This window comes from Callorhinus ursinus, unplaced genomic scaffold (genome assembly GCF_003265705.2).
Source record: "Callorhinus ursinus isolate GAN/ISIS: 27379988/994484 unplaced genomic scaffold, GSC_fseal_2.0 scaffold2, whole genome shotgun sequence".
NCBI lineage: Eukaryota > Metazoa > Chordata > Mammalia > Carnivora > Otariidae > Callorhinus > Callorhinus ursinus.
The window spans coordinates 33,187,791-33,205,661 of record NW_027397064.1 but is presented as its reverse complement, the minus strand read 5'-3'; the positions used below and the strand labels follow the sequence as shown (position 1 = coordinate 33,205,661).

At 43.7% G+C, this 17,871-nt stretch overlaps 1 protein-coding gene across 5 annotated transcripts in view; it reads left to right on the top strand.

Moving 5' to 3' along the window:
- The first annotated feature begins 373 nt into the window (after positions 1 to 373).
- The window catches only part of LOC112807663 (aldehyde oxidase), a 78,938-nt gene continuing 61,440 nt past the window's right edge, over positions 374 to 17,871 (top strand). For 3 of the 5 annotated variants that reach the window (XR_012374672.1, XM_073880292.1, XM_073880287.1), the window contains exons 1-6: positions 374 to 556; positions 8,872 to 8,929; positions 11,106 to 11,202; positions 13,396 to 13,504; positions 14,937 to 15,063; positions 16,838 to 16,899. Coding sequence is in view for 4 of the 5 variants with exons in the window: in XM_073880292.1 (XP_073736393.1) it covers positions 512 to 556; positions 8,872 to 8,929; positions 11,106 to 11,202; positions 13,396 to 13,504; positions 14,937 to 15,063; positions 16,838 to 16,899 (498 nt within the window). In the remaining variant the exon portion in view is untranslated. Of the gene's footprint in view, positions 557 to 5,619; positions 5,700 to 8,871; positions 8,930 to 11,105; positions 11,203 to 13,395; positions 13,505 to 14,086; positions 14,369 to 14,936; positions 15,064 to 16,837; positions 16,900 to 17,871 lie in introns of those variants that run through there. The other 2 variants (XM_073880291.1, XM_073880293.1) reach the window with 2 other exon arrangements.

Here is a 17,871-nt window from a genome sequence, read left to right as displayed (position 1 = left end):
CTCTTGATTTTAAAAAATAAATTTGGATAGTTCTAAAACTGTAAGATAAAGTTGTAAAACCACCGGTTGTCCTTAAGCTCCTTTCCTGCAAAGTTGGAATGAATGGGATTGTTTTATGAGGACTGCACCAAGTGTGGTGGGAGCGTGGTGGGAGCAGTGGCACAAAAAACGGCTTATTCCCGAAGTGCACATCTGGCTGGAAAGCCACTTAAAACCTGCACCAATGAAACACGCCCAAAGAGACGCCGCAGGACCTGCTGCACTTGCCGAGAGGCGGAGAGCGCGGCGCGGACGCGGGGAGTCGGCGCGAGGAGTGGAAGGTCCCGCCAATGATCTCGGAGGCCGGAGCGCTCGCGTGACGTCCTGGGAACCGGGCAGGATTTCCCCGCCAGGCGCACGGAATTTTGGGTCTTCAGCGGGACTCTCTCCCTGGGGCTTGGCTGCCGGGTAGGCTCTGCCGGCAGCGCAGTCGGCGACCCCGGGGCCCGGTGCGGGGCCGTGCCCCGCCAGCATGGACCGGGCGGCGGAGCTGCTCTTCTACGTGAACGGCCGCAAGGTGAGCGCGCTCGCGGCGGCTCCAGGCGTCGGAGCCGCTGTGCCCCCGCGCGCACCTCTGCCCCCACCCGGCAGGTGCAGGGTGTGCTTTCCCGACAGCCCTGGAGCTTCGGGCCCCACTCGCCGGGCTTCCTTTTCCTTCTCCTTCCGAGACCCGCTGACCACCGACCCCACCCGCCCCACCCCGCAAACAGGAGGAGAAATGGCTACTCTTCCTCGTCGGGGTCAGCGCTGCCCAACCTTCCCCCTCAAACCCGGAACGTCCCCGTAGACGGGGAGCAGTCTATAGACGGCTGAGCCTGGGCTCTCGGCTCTCCCGTGTGTCTGGATGAGCAGAGAGCGGTTCAGACCAGAAGGACGAAGGAATTCAAACGACTCTTAGCGTTTCTCAGGTGAGGCAGTTGTGACTTGTTCAACTCACAGCAAGTTCCTGGCAGAGCTGAACCCAGAGCCGCGTTCTGGGGACTTGGAGGTCCTCCCTGCGTCCGCTGTGATGCGGCGTCTGTGCTCTCAGAAACCGGGCTGGCTCTGCAGAGCCTCCGCGAGAGTTCAGGCAAGTGCTCCACCTTGGAGGGCAGCAAAGCCCCTGGGCATCCTTGAAAACACCCCTCACCCCCGATGTGGCCATAAACTGCGTTCACTCAACGCTGTCGCAGCCTATTGGCACCACTTTGCTAGGGAGAAACTGAGGCAGGAAGGAAAAAGGGCTTCCTTAAGAGATGACAACCAAGCAGGGGCCGAGCTACCTGCCTTCCACAGTGCCAACATCTTCAGAGCCACCGGTGAGCCCCGCTTCTGGGTCTAGGGAGCCAAACACTTTGCCCGACTGACTAGCGCCAGGGACGCACCAAGAAGCTGAGGTCTCACTGGAGGCCTGTTCTAAGGCCCTGATGGTTTTTTTGCACTTGTGGTTTTGTAGTATTTTTCTTAAAGAGGACCCCTCCCCCAAATTGTACAAGTTCTAGGCCCCACAAAACCTTCCTCTGACCCTGTTGCCTGGGTTCCACACTGGATAACATGAGCTTGTTATTCCTGATCTGTAATGGGGGCTCTTAGGATCCCCTCAGAGGACTACTGTGAGGGTAAAAATTGGCAGTGGGATGAAGTGTTAGCATTATGTCATTCTTTCTTTGCATGACTGAATGGCATAGCAAACAAAACTCTGGCCTTTTTATTTAGACAAACAAGGATTCAATTCCAGCTCTCTTACTGTGATGCCCTAAACTTTCAGAGCCCCAAGTCCTCTGTTAAAAGGGGATACTGCTACTTAGATCAAGTGATAATGCATTATTTAATTTGTTTGTTAAGGGTCTACTCTAGAAGGCAGTGTTCCAATGTTCTCAGGGGATGCAACAGAATACAGAAATGACAAAGTCCCTGCTTGCATGGAGTTTACATTGTGCTAGGGAGGCAGACAGCAAGCACATAAGCAAGTGGAAATGTATAATGTCAGGCAGTGATAAGTGCTAGGACAGAGCATAGAGCAGAGTGAACAGGAGCTGATATTTTAAGTGGGATGGATGTTTAGGGCTCTCTGGAAGAGTGACATTTGAGCAATGACAAATATGAAGTGAGGAGCAAACATCTGAGGGAAGAATCCCCAGTGGAGGGAATGGGGGTGCAAAGATCCTGAGACATGGGGATTTCTGCATGCTAAGGGATAGCAAGGAGGGTGGTGGGGCTGGAGATACGGCCGGGGGCCAGATTCCTAGGGCTTTGTAGGTGATGGTAAGGATTCTGGTTAAACGAGGAAACTGGTTTTTGAGTCTAGCTTCTTCCTCATCCTCCCTCCCCTGCCCTCAAACAAACTCTAGTTGGATTTTTAACATAATGGCCAACAACAGTTTGTGCTCTATTGATTTTTAAAAATAGATAAACTGGTTCTTATCTATGGGCTCATTTTTATCTATGGGTCAGTGTCCTGTGATCATTTGGAAAGTACACTCTAAAGATATCGATTCAGTTTTTGCAGTTACCCTTTTAAAAGAAATCATGCCACTCTTCCCCTTTCCTCCTCCTCCGCCTCCCCCCTTCCAGATTGTTAGGTATGTGTGTCAGTCCTGGCAAGCAATCCTGATTGCCACATAGAATTAGAATAAAGTTTCTGGTTCAGGGGATGAGGGGCTGTTGAGTAAAGTGAGAGAGAGAAACCACCAGGGCAGAGGGCTCTTAAGGTCAAACATGACCCTCTGGGATTAAGAACTTGCCTCTGAGACCCTCTGCCCATGGTTTAGTTGAATTATTTGGGTTCTTTGGGTGTTGAGTTGTATTAAGTTCTTTATATATTTTGGATAGCAACCCCTTATCAGATACACCATTTGCAGATACCTTCTCTCATTCACTCGGTTGCCTTTGTGTTTTGTTGATGGTTTCCTTTGCTGTGCAAAAGGTTGGGGTTTTTTTTGTTTTGTTTTGTTTTGTTTTTGGTGTAGTCTCAGTAGTTTATTTTTGCTTTTATTTTCCTTACCTGAAGAGACATATCTAGAAAAATGCTGCTGAGGCAGATGTCCAAGAGATTACAGCCTGTGTCTTCTTCTGGGAGTTTTATGGTTTCAGGTTTTGCATTAAGGTCTTTTATCCATTTTGAATTTCTGTTTGTGTATGGTGTAAGGAGTGGTCCAGTTTCATTCTTTTGCATGTAGCTGTCCAGTTTCCCCAATACCATTTATTGAAAAGACTGTCTTTTCCCCATTGTATATTCTTGCCCACTTTCTCCTAGCTTCATTGATCATGCAAGCATGAGTTTATTTCTGGGCTCTATTCTGTTCTATTTATCTATGTGTCTATTTAGTGCCAGTACCTTATATTTGATTGCTACACCTTTGTGGTATATCAGGAAATCTTGGATTGTGATATCTCTAGCTTTGTTTTTTTCTTCTCAAGATTGCTTTGGCTATTTTGAAATAAGTCATATAGAGAAAGACAAATACCATGTGGAATCTTTAAAAATAAAAAGCAAGCAAACAAAAACAGAAACAGAATCATAAGGTAGAGAACAAACTGGTGGTTGCCTGAGGGGAAGGGGCTGGAGGGACGGGCAAAATAGGTGAGGAAAATTAAGTATAAACTTCCAGTTAAGAAATAAATAAGTTACAGAGATGAAAAGCACAGCATGGGCAATATAGTGAGTGATATTGTAATAACATTATATGATGACAGATGGTGACCACACTCATTTGGTAAGCACTGAGTAACGTATAGAATTGTATAGAAGCCAATTAGGAGACTCTAGGTGGTGTGATTAGCCTCCAGTCTGTGCTTTTTTGCAAAATCCCCTCAGGTCACCAAAAGGTGTCATCAGGCAGGGTCTGAGGCCATCGGGAGGGAAGGCCAGTGCATATTGGTCAGACAGCTAGTTGCAGAGAGATTTTGGAAATTTTACTTGCTCCACCAGGGGCCCCCAGAACAGGTGACCAACTTAACATAGAGTATGGGGTAGGAAGAAGCCATAAATAAGTTATACCCGCAATGAACTCTGTAACACAGCTCAGGAACTAAAGCACGTTATTCTACAGGGCAGTGAGGTGTAGAAAACAAAGGTATGAACTTTTGGAACTAGTTTGTTTTGGGTTTGAGTCCTGTGCTCTCTGCTCTGCCACTTGGCAACTCTGTGGCCTCAGGCAACTTGCTTAATATCTCTGAGCCAGCTTTCCCCTTGGCAAAATGGGGCTAATAACAGTAACTTCTCTCATGGAATTGAGATAAAGATTAAATTCCACGGAGAGCGGTTAGCAAGGTGCTTGGCACGCAGCAAGTACTCAATGTGTAGAAATGATTATTAATATCTGCACCAGAAAATAATCTGCTTCATGTGCAGAGCCAGATCTGCCTGGAAGTGCCAAGGGGGCTGAAAAGTAGTCATTGAGCATTATTTGCTCAAAAAAATGTAGGGTCTTGATATTAGTATAGAAACTGCGATGAGCTGTCCATTAGCTGGTCTTTCTTTGGGTTCTTGGTCTGCAGAGCTGAAAAAGGAAATTTCTGGGGTGGTTATAATGATTCAGAGACAAGTGGAGGGGGTTGGAGGTGGCTTAGGCAGGGAGAACCCACAGTTAAGATGAATCTTAAAGCCACCGGAAGCTCAGTCAGAAGTGTCCTCCTCTGTTGTAAGGATGCTGGGGGTTATTGCTCTTCTCTACTGGGTCCCACAAATACATTTCTTTCTTTCCTCTCCTGGTCCTTTCACACATATCTCATTACCTTTCTTAGTTTCCATTCTTTTACCACTTTCTTGCACCTCCTCATCTCCCTTCTCTTTCTTCTTTCTGCCTCTGTCTTGGATGTGGTGAAGACCCCTCAGGTACTAGTCACTGGCCTGGCACAGAGGAAAGTGATTTCTCAATCTTGTGCAGTATGAACTTGAAATCTCACAGAGGGCTGGCGGAGATATAGAAGGACAGATCCTTACAGCACTCAAGGCTGTACTGAGCCAGGAACATTTCATGACCCTGATCCAAGAACTGGCATCATCTTCCCAAACCAGAGTCAGTGAGAGTAACTCTGTTCCTCATTCCCTTCCCAGCCCCCAGCCACCAGCTTGGCCCTGATCTCACTGTTTCACTCCAAGACCTGCCAGCACAGGGTGCATGCCATATCTCTGCTCCTGCCTCCCCCTCCAAATAGGTCATCCACCAACTAAGAAAAATAAACACATTGCAAGCCAGGGGCACTTTGAACCAGACTCTAATCTCTTGAGACATCTCTTAGAACAAGTACCCAAACAAGCAAGGCCTGCTTCTTCCATTAATTCCTTCCAAAAATATACAAATATCCCTCAAGCCTAAATGCTCTTCTTTACTATCTAAGCTACTCAGATCCTGTTTCATCATTAAAATTGGGCTTCTGTAAAATTTACCATCGTATGTATTAACTAGGATTACTTTCAGCAGTGAATGGCACAAACTCAAAAAATAGTGATTCAAACAAGATACAAATCATTTTTACTTTACATAAAAGGATATCTTGGGGCTGGTCCAGAAGCTTCCTGATGTCATCTGAGACCCAGATTTCTTCTTTTTCCTCTACAGCTGTTAAAATATTGCCTTATGGTCTAGGATAGCTGCTGGAGTCCTAGCCATTTCATCCGTTTTTCAGGCAGCAGGAAGGAAGAAAGGGAAATGCATGCTGGGATCCACAACAAGCAGTTTCTGCCATCATTCTTGGCACTTCTCTGTTTTTCTTTCTTTTCTTCTGTTCAGGTGCCCCAAGACTGTGAGAAATCCTTCCTCGCTCCTCAGTGTTCTCATGATTATTTATTAAAGTTAATTAACATTTATTATGTCCCTATGATATATCCCCAGCACCTAGCTCAGTGGTTGACATAAAGAAGAATAACAGAAGGTGGTGATCCTCTCCCAGGATCAAGAGAGGCTTATACATACACAAATAAAATTATGATGCAGGGTACAGTGCTGCCACTCACTCCCAATGTGTGGGTGGTTTTTCCCCACACCACCAAGCAATTCCCTGACTCCTGAGTGTTTTACAATTCAGCTCAATTCTTACCCTATCTACCCAGAGATAGCATCAGACTCCATTAAAGGCTCAGTCCCACAAGAAGGCTCCTCCCTGCCCTCAAATGCCAATCATAAGTTCAGGTTGTTACCTATACTTCTGACTGACTGACTATAAACCGGATTTCCACAACTCCCTCCTTATGTTTGATGAATTTGATTAATTAATCACTCACTTGCTTCCTGGTTTATTACAAAGGGCATTAAAGGCTATGAATCAACAGCCAGATGGAGATATAGAATGAGGTCCAGAACAAGGCAGCTTCTGACCCCATGGAATTGGGATATGGCACAGGTAGCATATGGATGTGTTCTGGTTCACCAACTTGGAAGCTCTCTAAGCCCATCCTTTTGGGCTTTTATGGAGGCTTCATTATACAGGCATGACTTATTAAATCATTGGCCGTTGGCAACTGATTTAACTTGCAGTCCCTCTCCCCTTCCAGGGGACAGGACCGAAAGTTCCAGCCCTTTAATCACATGGTTGGTCTTCTGGCAACCTAACCGTTAGGTTAATTCCAGAAGTTATCCATTAACATAACAAAGACACCTTGATCACACTCAGCACAAGAAATTCCAGGGATTTTAGGAGCTATGTACCAGGAACAATGGCTGAAGATAAAATATGTATTCCTAATTATAAGTCACCATGTCACATGGAGTCCAAAGTTCCCTGACAGATGTGTGGACATTGGCCATGGGAGCACAGAGGAAGCTGGTTACCTGGAGCAGAGGATGGAAAGGTATATTAGATGGCAGCACCCCACAGAAGAGAACACTTGAGCAGGACTTTGAATGATGTATGAAATTCTGCCAAGTAAAGAAGTTAGGGAGGACTTTCAGAAGGAATCCTATATCCAAAATGTAGTGAAGGGTAAAAGTCCTGCCAGCCCAGCCCGTTCTCCCATGTGACCAGTGTTCAAGATACATGGGCTGAGTGGCAGGAGAAGGTGGGCAGTCTGTCAAAAAGGCCTTGTAGGCTATGCCAAGGAGTTTGAATTTCTTCTTGTATTCCAGGAACTCTAGAATATAAATTTCCCTAAGACACATTCATTGTGCTCATTAATGATGCACCTTTTCTTGTTCTTTCTCCCAGAAATTCTGATTCTATAGGGATGTCATTTTAACAGGCACCCTGAATGATTCAGGAATTCCCAGCATGGTGGTTTGGCAGTCAGGAGGCAGTGTTGAATTAAAGCAGATGCAGATGATGATCAGGCTTGGATTTTAGAGAGGTCCTTCCAGTAGTGGTATAAAGAGTGGTATTGTGGGTGCCAAGAATGGAGGCAGAGGCACGTTAGGCAGCTCTGATAATTGTTCTGGCAAGAGGTAGTGAGTGTTGATCCTGAGGAGTGACAGTAGAAGTGCAGGGTGTTTAGAGAATCATTTTGAAAGTATGAGTGACAGGACTTGGTGACACTGATTGTGGTGGATTGAAAGAAATAAAAAGTTGAAAACAGCTCAGGTTTTTAAGCTGGGATGACTTAGCAGATGGTGAGGCTATTAAACAAGTTAGTGAAAAGAAGGGAAAGAGTAAGTTTGGGAAATAAAATAGTTTCATTTGAGAGCCTATTAAGTTTGGGATGCCCGGAGGGGCACTTCATTTTTTTTTCTTTTTTGTATTACAATATGGGTATGTGTACCCCCCTGAAACACACACAGACAATCACACCTCTCACTATATTGCAGACTCCTCTAGGGCACAGATCTGACCTTGGAAATTGGCATCTGTTTCACTTTCCCTGGCATATGGCCACTTAGAATTGAGGGTGAGGAGGCATCCATAGAATAAGCATATGTCCCCTCCTCACCTACTTCCTAAAAGGGTAGCAGAATAACACAGTGAAAGATGAACTCTACTTCTGAGATTGTGAAGCAAATCATAGTTCTCTTTGTTCTGTGACTAAAAGAAATACAGAGTTTTAATCAAAAAAGAGAAGACATGATCACTTTGGGAAACATAACCAATCATGACATTTCAGTCATGCCATCCATTGGGTGTTGCTGTCCCATTGCTGTGCTGCTAGGCTGCCCACACACACTCGCTTCTTAAGTGTATCCTTTCTTGCACACCTTTGGATTACTTGGCATATACATTTTATCTTCTCTTGTGTTTCTTTGATCTGGGGGTCATGGTTGGTTGTGTTCTCTTTCTGAAAACTGTAATTCGAGGTGCCTGGGTAGCTCAGTCGTTAAGTGTCTGCCTTTGGCTCAGGTCATGATCCCAGGGTCCTGGGATTGAGCCCCGCATCAGGCTCCCTGCTCCGCGGGAAGCCTGCTTCTCCCTCTCCCACTCCCCCTGCTTGTACGTGCTCTCTCTCTCTGTCAAAAAATAAAATCTTTAAAAAAAACTGTAATTCTTCAGCCATGATAAACACGATTTAAAAAAAAATTATATCAGTATCTCAATATTCTATTCCAGCAGCCACCCCCTACCTCTTTCTTCCCTATTCTGTTCTACTAATACCTTTTCACTGACCTGTTTCAGACTTTTCTGGGTGAAGCTGGGCAGGCATCACTAGTGTTCCTGTTGTTAGAAACAACCCCTGCATTAGAAAACAGTGACAAGTCAGGACCAAGGACAGTGGCAAACTGGTGTTGGGGCTCAAGATTTCAACTTTACTCTTAAGAGAGATGATTTGTATATCACAAGTGTTCCATAAACATTAAATCAAATTGAAGATATGAGTAGAAGAGTTCATTAATGTGCACTGCCATCAAATTAGCATGAGCTTGCCCATGTGAATATCACACCAGCTCTTTCAACTTTGTGTACAAAACTCTTCTTTTCCTTTTGGTACAGGTAATAGAAAAAAATGTTGATCCTGAAACGATGCTGTTACCATATCTGAGGAAGAAGCGTATCCTTTTCTTTGCTTTGAGTGTGTGTGTGTGTGTGTGTGTGTGTGTGTGTGTGTGTAGTGCCGATATCCTCATCAGGTGATGTTTCAAATATCTTTTTAGAGCCGCACTGAGTCCTATTCCCTACCATTATTGTTTTATGTTCTTCTTTAAGAAAGTCCTACGTTTTAGTTTTGTAGGCAGTGCACAGTTGTGGCTGTCAGAAGAACCAAATTCTTTCTAATCTCTGTTTTGGCAGTAAATATGTTGTATAAAATGGAGAAACTAGCAGTGGGAATTAAAGCAAATCTTAAAAGGGCTTAATTAAGCATCCTTTAGAATTAAGAGTCACAATATTGAATTCTATCTTCAAGAACTAATCATCATGCCCATTAGGAAAAAAAAGCACAGAAATCTCCTGAAATGAAAGTAAAAGAACCATGGAGAAATTAAACCTGAAAACGTTACCTTAGAAAAACTTTCTAAATTTAAGTCATGTAAAGAATGGATTCTTAGCCTGCTACGCATGAACTCCAGTAGGCTTCCTGATGTCTATAGACCCCACGAACTTATATGCAGAATTATGTGGCAGTGGGAATTTGTACATTTTTATTCCCTCTAGAGAGAGTGAGACTCCCCAAAGAGTACACAACTCAAAAGGCATCAATAACAATGTTCTGGAAGTCATTCAAGATCTTTGGACATAAAAACAATGGGCACTGATTTCCTGGTTATCCATGGTACTAATGTGTAATATTTAAGATTTGGTTCACTTGTGAGTTACAGAAAATCCCAAATCACAGTAAATAAGATAGAAGTTAAAAGTTTATTCCTTTCTCATTGTGTTAGTTTCAGTTCTCTTGGAAGCAGACACCAGAAATGGGATTAAATGTGCAAGGGTTGTATTAGGAGAGATGCCTGAGTGAAAGGAAATAGTGAGGGACCTAGAGAAGGCTCAGGGAGACATTAAACCACAATGCAAGTGCCACCTGTGAAGAAGAGTGGATGAGGAGGCTGAGTGGGAGGGTCCGAGGATGCTGTGCAGTCTCAGGCATATTCATCAAAGCCACTGGGGGTGGCTGACAAGGACTCCATGTCTCTCCATAGAATTAAATCATTGGTGGGGAGCAACCCATGGGAGTCATGACCTCAGTGAAAACTGGGGTGATAGAAATCAAAATGCAGCAGCTGGGTCTCTTGGTCATTTACCCTCCCATGTTGAAGGAGGTCTATGAAACACATTCTCATGGCTGTCATACTCACATAAAGGAATCCCCAAAGTAGGTGGCTTAGGGCTAGTAAAGCAGTGTCACAACCTTATTTGGGAGCCAAGCTCCTGAGTCTTGCTGCCCCACCCTTCTCAGTATGCACCTTTCTCCTTATGGTCAGAGATGACTAACTGAAGTGTAGCCATCATATCTGAACTCCAGAAAATAGGAGGTAAGGGATGAAGGGGGCACCCCTCTCCTTTTGAGGACATTTCGTTCTGGAAGTCATACACAGCACTATGTTACCTCCCATTGGCCAGCATTGTCATTAACCCCACCCAGATGCAGAAGAGGCTGGGAAAATGTATTTTTTATTCTAGGCAACCACGTGTGTGACTAAAAATTGAAGTTTCTTTTTTTAAGATTTTTTTTAAGATTTTATTTATTTGACAGAGACAGCGAGAGAGGGAACACAAGCAGCGGGAGTGGGAGAGGGAGAAGCAGGCCTCCCCCCCCCCCTTTTACAAAAAAAGAATGGGAGAGCAGATATGAGCATACAAGTAAGAGTTTCTGCCACCAGGAAGCAGAGAAATACAGTCAACATGGATAATAACACACAAATATTCCAAGAATGATTTACAATTCTACATTTGTCTTTGTATGTCATCAAAGATGCAGATAAGGATGAAGACAAATGTGCAATGTACTCATGCTTTCAAATACTCAGGCCTTTATATGTACAGACTCTTTTTTAAAGTTTGGCCCTGTTTTGGCAATATGATGTCCGATGGTTTTGAGAGGGAGGAGACCAAATATAATATACCAATGGAAATCAGGAATCCACAAGATTCTAAATAATAGCAGCTAAGGCATCATTTGAACTTAACTATATATTCAGGAGTCTTTTTGACGGTGTTGTCCTCTAAGGTCAGAGCTATTCTAGAAAGAATTTCAGAAAACACATTATCTTTAACTGTGGTCTTTCCAGTTCGACTCACAGGAACTAAGTATGGCTGTGGAACAGGAGGCTGTGGCGCCTGCACAGTGATGATATCGCGATATACCCCCACTACCAAGAGGATAAGGTAGCTCACTGCACAATCCAGACATGGTTGTATTTTTGAAGTCTTGAACTTTGTTTTATTCCTTCACTTGAGAAATAGGGAGGAGCACCTGCTATGCCACAAGAACTGTGCAGGTGCTGGGGTTACAATGACAAACAAGATAGACATGGTCCCCGGAATGTGAATGGGTTAGAAAAAAAATGTACCATCAGTGAGGATAACATATAGTCAGAGAATCCCCTTTTGAAAGGCTGTCTGACTCCCTGTGCTGTCTGGGAAGGAAAGGAAGGGCTGAAATGGCTGTGAAGAATAACGGCATCATCACACTTTTATAGTACTGTGACAGCCTAATAACTGACGTCCTTGCTCCCACCCTTGCCCCCCGCCCATGTGATGAATCCCATACGTCAGTCAGAAAGATCCCTTTCAAGTATACAACACTCTCCTACTTAAAAATCACCAGTGATTTCCCATTACATTTAACATCTTCTCTTTATGTTTGATACTTATCCTTCTTCAGGTTCACCAGTTTCTTGGATCTGTGGGTTGATGACTTACATCAGCTTTGGAAACTTCTCAAGCCACCGTCTCTTTCTTTCTCTTCCTCCCCTCCTCCCTCCCTTCTTCTCCCTCCCTTTATTCTCCTTCCCTCCCTTTGTCTTTCCTCTTCTCTCTCCTCTCTCCCCACTCTTCTCTCTTGGACCCCAACCATGCATATCTTAAACCATTTACATCATTCTGCAGCTCTCAGATGAGGGCTCAGGATCTGAGCAGTGGTAAGATTTCAGAGATCTGCCTGTATTCCACAGCCAGGTCACCTGCTTCCTGAACTCTGGGTGATCCCTCCCTGCCGTACAGCCTGGCTGCCCACTTTCTAGTTCACCAGGAATTTCTCTTTGCTCTCCCATCTCACTTCCATGCTTTGGGAGATCTCTTGCAGCCATGCCTCCCTGTCTTTAGCCTCTAAAGGATGGCAACTGCCCTACACTCTGTGAAGCCTGAGTGCTTACAGCTCTGTTCTCCAGCTTTCCCCCCAGCCTTCCTCATCTAAGAGTCCATGTGCCTGGAGAGGCTTTTTTTTGTAGCACTCCTTCCCTACCCTTAGTTTTAGGTTATTACCCTCAGCACTCAGTGAAGTTTGGTGGGGAAGAGTTTGGGGAGAGTGCAGTCCAGCTTTGTATTTTAATTTGTTACATCAGCCCACATCAAAAATTTGTTGAAAATTGGTGTGGTTTCTCCCTACTCCTGTCTAAGGCAGATTCTTTCTCCCCCATCCATGTCAGAGATGAGGGACAGCTATATCTCATCTGTCTTATAAAGGGCTTGTACTTAATAGGGTTTAGGTCATTTAAGTTTCTTTACATACTCAGCATCTGATGAGTTTTTTAAAAACTATAATTATATAGCTTATATGGCTTGTTTTGGTTTTTAGAATGAGAGTGAAGGTCTCTTACAAGTTTCTAAATAAAGCCTTACAATTACCTACCTTGTGTGTCTCTCAACCTGGAATTCTACCATTTCTCCTATATTCACTATGCTCTAACCTCACTGGCCTTCTTTCTGTCCCTAAACACCCCAAGCTCATTCCTGCCTCAGGGCCTTTGCATGTGTTGTCCCTCTACCTGGAATGTTTGCTCCCAAAACCTTCATGTCTGGCTCCTTCAAATTATTCATGTTCCAGCAAAAATGTTACATTATCAGCCCTCTTTCATCACCTTATAAATAGCAATGCCCACCTCACCTCTGCAACTCCTTATTCCCTTTGCCTGTGTCAATTTATTCATAGCACTTCTTACTATCTCAGTTTATATATGTATGTATGGTCTATGTATATATGTATTGTCTATCTTCCCTCAACTAAAATATATACTCTACAAGGGTGGGAATTTTATCTATCTTGTTGACCAGTGAATCTTAGTGCCTCAAACTTCGCCTGGCACATAGTAGACACTTAATAAATATTTATGTTTAATTATAAATGAATAATATTCTTCCAATCTTTCTTTCGTGTGTGTATATATATATATGGATGCAATACTGTTTAGAAACCTGTATATTTTGCTTCTAAAATATGTGCATGAGCTGAGGACAGGATGTATTTGCAAAGCCTGAGGCATCATACAAAACCTGCCATATTGGAAGTGCTGGGTGAATGCTCAGTCCTGTTTCCCACTGGGTACAGTGTACTTTGTGCTTCTCTTTTGCATTCTGAAGCCATCATGCCACCAATGCCTGTCTGACCCCCGTCTGTTCTCTGCACGGGGCTGCCGTCACCACAGTAGAAGGCATAGGAAGCACCAAGACCAGGATTCATCCTGTTCAGGTGAGGCTGTGCTTCTTCCTCATAGGGTTTCTGAGCTTCAGAAAGCATGACAAGCCACAGAGGTTAATGCAGTAGAACAGTCTGAGCCCTGCTGCTTGGTCACTGCCCGTACATGAAACCAAGCTTGAGCCTGGGAGTGACACCTGGTGTGGGTGTATTTTATAACTGATTGCTTAGAAATATGCCTTTGGAAGACTAGAAGACTTTTTCTTTTGGAAGAAAACCCTGATGTTGCTGTGTTTGGGTTTTTTTGTTCTAGTTGGATGGGACCTATCTGTCTTTCATCTTCCAAACTCAAAAAACAAGAGCTATATGCATTGAGGGTTATAATTTTTTTTTTACAAAGTGGAAAATAACCTGATTTTAAAGCTGGATGAAGATCTCAGCTCCCAAAAAGATATGTTAAATAGAGGACTTGTTCAGAAGACAGATAATAGGAGTTTTCATAAATCTGGAGGCTTTTCTCCTTAAGGCAGTACCTTGTTAGAACTTTACCTCAAATGAAAGGGCATCTCAGACTCCTGGCTCTTAATTATTTATATGTTGCCCATAAAAATGCTGTTGCTACTTGTTTTTATCTAGGTTAATGAAGGTCACTTATGAGGAGAGGATAGAAGAGAAAAAAGATAGAGGCCACATAGAGAATACCCAAACTTCACATTCCCTGGACTTGAAGGAATGTCGGGGACTGTTCATGTCCCGTGAAACCTCATTACCTAGAGGGAATGAATTCTGCCTGGACGCTCTTGTGGCATGTGACTGTTCCCAGCTGTGACACATACTTTCATTTAGTGGCTGCTGCTGAGCTCCTGGTGTTGCAATGTGGCCAGCAGACAGCTTCCAAAATGGGGTTGCACCTTTGAGGTTAGACTCCAAAGAAAATGCTGGGAAGGAAAATGTTTGGTAGAGAAAGAAGCAATGTTTCCTTCTTGACTGTTTTCTGGATTAATGGTTGTACTTTGTAAACAAACTTCTATGTGCTGAAGTGATAGGGCCAACGTGGGCAGCTAGGCTTGGTTTGGTTTGGTTTTTTCAACATGCACACACTTGGCTTCACTTCTCAGAGGGACCTAAAGGGGGTAAGCTTTGTTTCAGTGATTCCCATTCTGGACTACGTACTGAAACCACCGCGGAATCCAAAAAATATATGTGTGTGCTCTTGGTGTGGGCTGCTTCTTGGGCTTTGGAAATTTTAAGGTTCCCCTGGTGATTCCAAAGGCTGAGAACCTTTAATGAAAGGTGAGGACCAGTAATCACAGCCACCCAGTCTGAGAAAAGGAGACACCTAGATGAGAAGGATTTTCCAGGGCCTCTTCTCCAATTTTATTGTACAAACAAGTTGCGTGGGGATCTTGTCAAAGTGCAGGTTCTGATTTGGTGGGTCTGGGATAGGACCCAAGATTCTGCATTTCTAAACTTGCTGTGCTTCCAGGAGAGGATTGCCAAGTGTCACGGCACGCAGTGTGGCTTCTGCACCCCTGGGATGGTGATGTCCATCTACACATTGCTGAGGAACCATCCAGAGCCCTCTCTGGAGCAGTTAACTGAGGCCCTTGGTGGTAGGTTATATGTATGTGTACTTTTGTTTTTAAATAATGGTGACAGTAAGAGGTGATGTTAGACCCTCACTGTGTGCCACATGCTGTAGTAATGCTGTATAAAGGTTGTCTCATTTACTTTTTACTATACCTGTGTAACATAGGCATTGTTACTATCCCCATGTTGTAGATGGAGGAACTGAGGTTTAGAGAGAATAACTTAAAAGTTGTACCAGCAATAAGTGGAAGAGTTACTTTGTTCAAATTAGGATTCAGACAAGATCCACACATTGCACTTGGCTGATATATTCCTTTGTGTCTCTTAATTTATAAAAGTCTCCTCCCTGCCTGGGTGGCTCAGTCCATCTTCCCTGTCCCCCAGCTCGTGCTCTTTCTGACGGTCTCACTCTTTCTCGCAAATAAATAAATAAAATCTTTTTTTAAAGAAAAATCTCCTTCCTTTTTTATTGTTTGCTTATTTTTTTTAAGATTTTATTTATTTATTTGAGAGAGAGAGAGCACAAGCAGGGGGAGCAGCAGAGGGAGAAGGAGAAGCAGGCTCCCTGCTGAGCAGGGAGCCCAATGCAGGGCTCGATCCCAGGACCCTGGGATCATGACCTGAGCCTGAAGGCAGATGCTTAACTGACTGAGCCACCCAGGAGCCCCTACTTGCTTATTTTTACAAACATTACAAAGCCAGCTTATTCACTTACTCTTAGAAAAGGTCCAGTTTTCTCCACATGCCTCTCTCTCCCATCACTCTCTCCTATGGAGTGAGTGCTCTCAGAATCATATTAACTATCAGAGGACTCATCATGAATTCAACATGAGATCAAAGAGATTGAGATCTTCTGGTGATACTTATTTCAAATAACCATCTTTCTCCAGTCTAGAGTGATTTTATCAAGTTCAGAAGCTCAGTGTGTGTGTGTGGATGGAGGAGGTCTTCATTAATAAGATTCTAAACAATTTTTTAAAATAATTTCACCAAATCCTGGTGAAACTCTCCATGGCTCTGTCTGTCTGTCTCCTGCCTCCCAAGGACCCTATTTCCCTGCCAGAGAACACGAGGTTAAAGCTCATGTGTCTAAGCTCTTCCACACACATGGAAGACCAGAGCAAATGGGAAAATAAAGGAGAGATGCAGCACATAAACTGTCTCTTGCCTGCTTTCCTTTAGATCCTGTTATGCATTTGATCTCATAGCTGTTTATAATGAGAACAAGGGGTTTTCAAATTTGTGGGGAATTTGTAAAGAGTGAGGATTCCTGGGATTAAACCCCAGATAGCTTGCTTCAGTGGCTTTGTTTTTTCAATAAGACCCCAGATTTGGAGGGAGGGGAGTGAATGTGGGCTATGGACCACTGGGAGAGAAACGCTGCCCTAATGATTTATTGTAAATAAATTGTGTGCCCAGTTGTTTCCAAAGTTAAATAATTACCTTTGCTTCTATAAAATGTCTTTGGTCTATCAACTGAAACTTAGTTTTTGAATGTGCCTGTAGACCAAGTTTTTAGCTTGAAATCATTGTGTTCTTTGAGCACCTATCATAAGCAGAAGATGTAAAACTGCTTAGAGAGAGAAAACACAAATAACTGAGTTGTTCAGCTCTACTTCAGGACTCTCAACCTAATATCCCAAGTTGCTGATGAAAAAAATCAGACTTTTTAGATTATGTAGACTGAAATGTCAAACAGGGCTTTCTTCTTGGATGGAGTCCTTACTTCCATCATGCATTTGGCAGACTGTGCTTCTTTCACTCCTGTGTAAGTACAGTTGAGTTTTTCTCCTTCAGGTAACCTATGCCGTTGCACTGGATATAGGCCCATAATTGATGCATGCAAGACTTTCTGTAAAGTAAGTAGAAAGGAATACATTTTTTAAAGATTTTATTTATTTATCTATTTATTTGAGAGAGAGAGAGAGAGAGAGAGAGAGAGAGAGATTGAATGCGGCAGTGGGGGGGACAGAGGGAGAGGCAGAGAGAATCTTAAGCAGACTCCGCACTGAGTGTGGAGCCCTGTCCGGGGCTTAGTCCCACAACCCTGAGATCACGACCTGAGCCAAAATCAAGAGGTGGATCCTTAACCAGCTGAGCCACCCAGGCGTCCAGAAAGGAACACGTTATTGAGTGTATTTTTTTCTAGTGAAACAAAACGGTAGGAAGTACCAGATGTGATTAAGGGAACAACCATTGTTACGAATACAAGGCCCCTTCTTATCTCAGGCTCTGTGATTGCTGTTTGTTATTTGGTCTTGGGCAGGTGCTTACTCTCATCTCAACATTGAGCTTGCCCTGATAGTCACATAATGAGCACATAAGCACTTTGATATTGGCTGTGGGACATTGTTTTGAGGGTTTTTTCCTGATCTGTTTGGGTCAGGTGCCCTGCCCCCTGCAGCCCTTTGTGCATGCCCCTGTCACAGCAGTGGTTACACCGTGGTTTCACTCCCATTTGCTGTCCCATCTCTCCATCAGACAGTGGGCTGCTTGACAGTGGAGGCTGTGCTTCTCCAGGGCTGGTCACCACGCACTGATTGAGTAGCCACTCAGTCACTATGTGTTGCATGAATAAATGAACAAACAACCTGGGAATGAGGGACAGAAGATTGCCCTTTGGACATTAAATTATGAAATCAATATGTCATAAATAAGAACTGAGTGGTAGTCATAGTAATTGTGAATATATATCATTAGTAATATATTAAATATTATTAACATTGTTAATATTTATAGCTGAGTGCCAGACTTTGTTATAAGATTTTTACATATTTTAACTTGTTGAATAATCACAACTATTCAAATTTTCTCATGAGCTTAGATTTTTT